The 2,429-nt window shown below is 43.4% G+C and overlaps 2 protein-coding genes across 5 annotated transcripts in view; one reads left to right on the top strand and one right to left on the bottom strand.

Annotated features, from left to right (window-relative positions):
* Window positions 1-2,429, top strand: part of REEP5 (receptor accessory protein 5) — a 46,423-nt gene that overhangs the window by 29,684 nt on the left and 14,310 nt on the right. The window lies entirely within an intron of this gene.
* The window catches only part of SRP19 (signal recognition particle 19kDa), a 30,707-nt gene continuing 28,370 nt past the window's right edge, over window positions 93-2,429 (bottom strand). For all 4 annotated transcript variants that reach the window (XM_011963633.1, XM_011963634.1, XM_011963636.1 and 1 more), the window contains one exon: window positions 93-1,491. In XM_011963633.1, coding sequence (XP_011819023.1) covers window positions 93-1,491 — 1,399 coding nt within the window. The remainder of the gene's footprint in view (window positions 1,492-2,429) is intronic.

The raw sequence follows: 2,429 nt of genomic DNA, 5'->3' as shown, positions 1-2,429 counted from the left end.
TTTTTTTTTTTTTTTAGGACAAAACTAGTTTATTTGGATTTGGGGCTCTGAACAGTTCTGCCTCTATTACCCGACCTCCTCCTGCCACGACTTCAGGATCTAGAGGAACTTTGGCTCCAGCTGTGGTGGCTCCTGCGGCTCTGGCTCCGGCTGCCCTGGCCCTGGCTGCGGTGCCTGTTTCTTCCGCTGCTTGGTGAATTGTGCTTCTCCCGACTCTTTGATGTGCGTTTGTGAGATTTCTTCCCCCTGTGACTACTCCTTTTCCTCTCAGATTCCCCATTTCTTTTGTAGGAGTGGTCTGGACTAGGGTTTCTACTTCCCCGCAGCCTGCTGGAGTAGCGGTTGTGGTGGCCCATCCTCTCCCTCCTCTCGGAGTTCTTGCCAAAGGAGGAGCCAGTCTGATCTGGAGACAAGTGGATGTCTCTGTTAGCTTCCCAGAATTCATTGTTGGGATTTCTGAACACATGAAGAAAGTTGCAGTGTTTTCCTCTTGGACACTGTTGTATTTCAAATAAACCACAAATCGCCATTTTCCACCGGGTCACTGGGCAGAATTCACATTGCAGCTGTCGTCCCGCATACCATCGTCCATTAAACAGAGAAAGGGCTGCTTGGCATTCTTCTTCTGACTGGTACTGAACATATACATTGCCCCTCAGGTGAGGTTCTAAATTGCAGCTGACCTTGAACTGAATCACCTTCCCCACGTTCTTGAACTCGGGCAACACATCCTCATAGAAATCTAGGAACTGTTGGTAGATTTCTTCCTCGCTATACTCCAGGCTTGCATCAGGGTCATAGTCATCCCTCCTGCACTGCTCCATTCCAAACGTTGTAAACATGCTCCTAATAAGAAGGGTAGGACTGGATGTTGGGAAATTATGTGTACGTGAACATCTGTCTCCAAATCTGCAAGCTCCTGTTTTACTGTAGAAGGGACAATTAGCTCGATCCTTCTCCATTACTCTGAAATCCACAGGCGGTTCAGGGTTTTGCCATATGGTACCATTTTCTAACTCATTTTCAGCCTGATCCAGCATCTTCTGCACAGCTGCTTCTTTTTCTTTCTTCTGTCGTTTCTGGTCCTCCTCTTCTCTATCTTTCCTCTGCTGTTCTTTCCATTGTTCCTTTAACTTTCTCTCTTGTTCTTCTTGCCATTTTTTAGCTGCCTCTTCCTTTTCCTTCTTTATTCTGAATTCTTCTTGTGCCTTCTGCTCTCTCAGCAACCACTCCTCATGTAATCTTTGCCTCTCTCTTTCCAATAGCTTCTCTTCTTCTAGTTGTTGTTCTTCAGTAAAAGTGTCCTCCTCCTCCTCCTCCTTCTGTGAGAGTCCTGAGTCTCTCAGTCGAGCAAGTTCTTGCCGACATTTCTTTCGTTTCTCCTTCTTCAGGGCAGCCCTGTACTTTTTGTGGCTTGGTTTCTCTGGAAACATCATCTTCTCAAGCGCAGCCATCTTGCCGGCACCGCCTGGCCCCTCAGACATTCTTAACCTATGGGAATATATGGAAGATTCTGTTCATAGCTGCCACTGTCAGTGATTCTACTTACAAGTATTTTATGATGTTTTCTAGTATTGTTTTGTTTGCATACTTATATATATTACAAATTACTTTCATTTTGTTTCTCCTTTATGTTGCAGTTAGACTATGTATTTTTTATAATTAAGTATATCATAAATTTGAATTTCATTTCATGTACTAAAAGGAGAGTTTCTAAAATATTTACTTATGGCCAGGTGCGGTGGCTCACTCCTGTAATCCCAGCACTTTGGGAGGCCGAAGCGGGCGGATCTCCTGAGGCCAGGAGTTCGAGACCAGCCTGACCAACATGGCAAAAACTCATCTCTACTAAAAATTAAAAAAATTAGCCAAGCATGGTGGCACGTGCCTGTAATCCCAGCTACTTGGGAGGCTGAGGCAGGAGAATTGCTTGAACCCAGGAGGCGGAGGTTGCAGTGAGCCAAGATTACGCCACTGGAGTCCAGCCTGGGTGACAGAGTGAGACTCTGTCTCAAAAATAAAAAATAAAAATAAAGATTTGCTGAAACAAAACGTTTTTGGTTCTAGGATTTGCTTTCCCCCACTGAAAGCTAATATGCTCTCCTGTTAGTAATGTTTCATAGATGCTGTTAGAAAACACAGTATTCTTGGGTCAGAGAAAGTCCTTGCTCAGTAATTTTCTTTTCTTACAAAATTATAGGGGTAGATTTTTAAATTCTCAATTAATACCTATTTTATAGAGGAAAAAACAGACTTAAGTGATTAAGTAATTTGCACAAGGTTTGCTTAGCTAGTAAATGGCAGAACCGGGATTGGATGTTAGTTTCTTTGAGCCCAACCTGTTACTCTCTATATACTATACTAACTCTTTGAATCCCTGTTTGTTGGGTTGAGAGATCTGTATATATCTTTAGAGTGAGATTTTAGGC

This window comes from Colobus angolensis, unplaced genomic scaffold (genome assembly GCF_000951035.1).
Source record: "Colobus angolensis palliatus isolate OR3802 unplaced genomic scaffold, Cang.pa_1.0 Scaffold62, whole genome shotgun sequence".
Lineage (NCBI taxonomy): Eukaryota > Metazoa > Chordata > Mammalia > Primates > Cercopithecidae > Colobus > Colobus angolensis.
The sequence above is the reverse complement of the archived record's forward strand: the minus strand, read 5'-3'. Positions and strand labels throughout refer to the sequence as shown.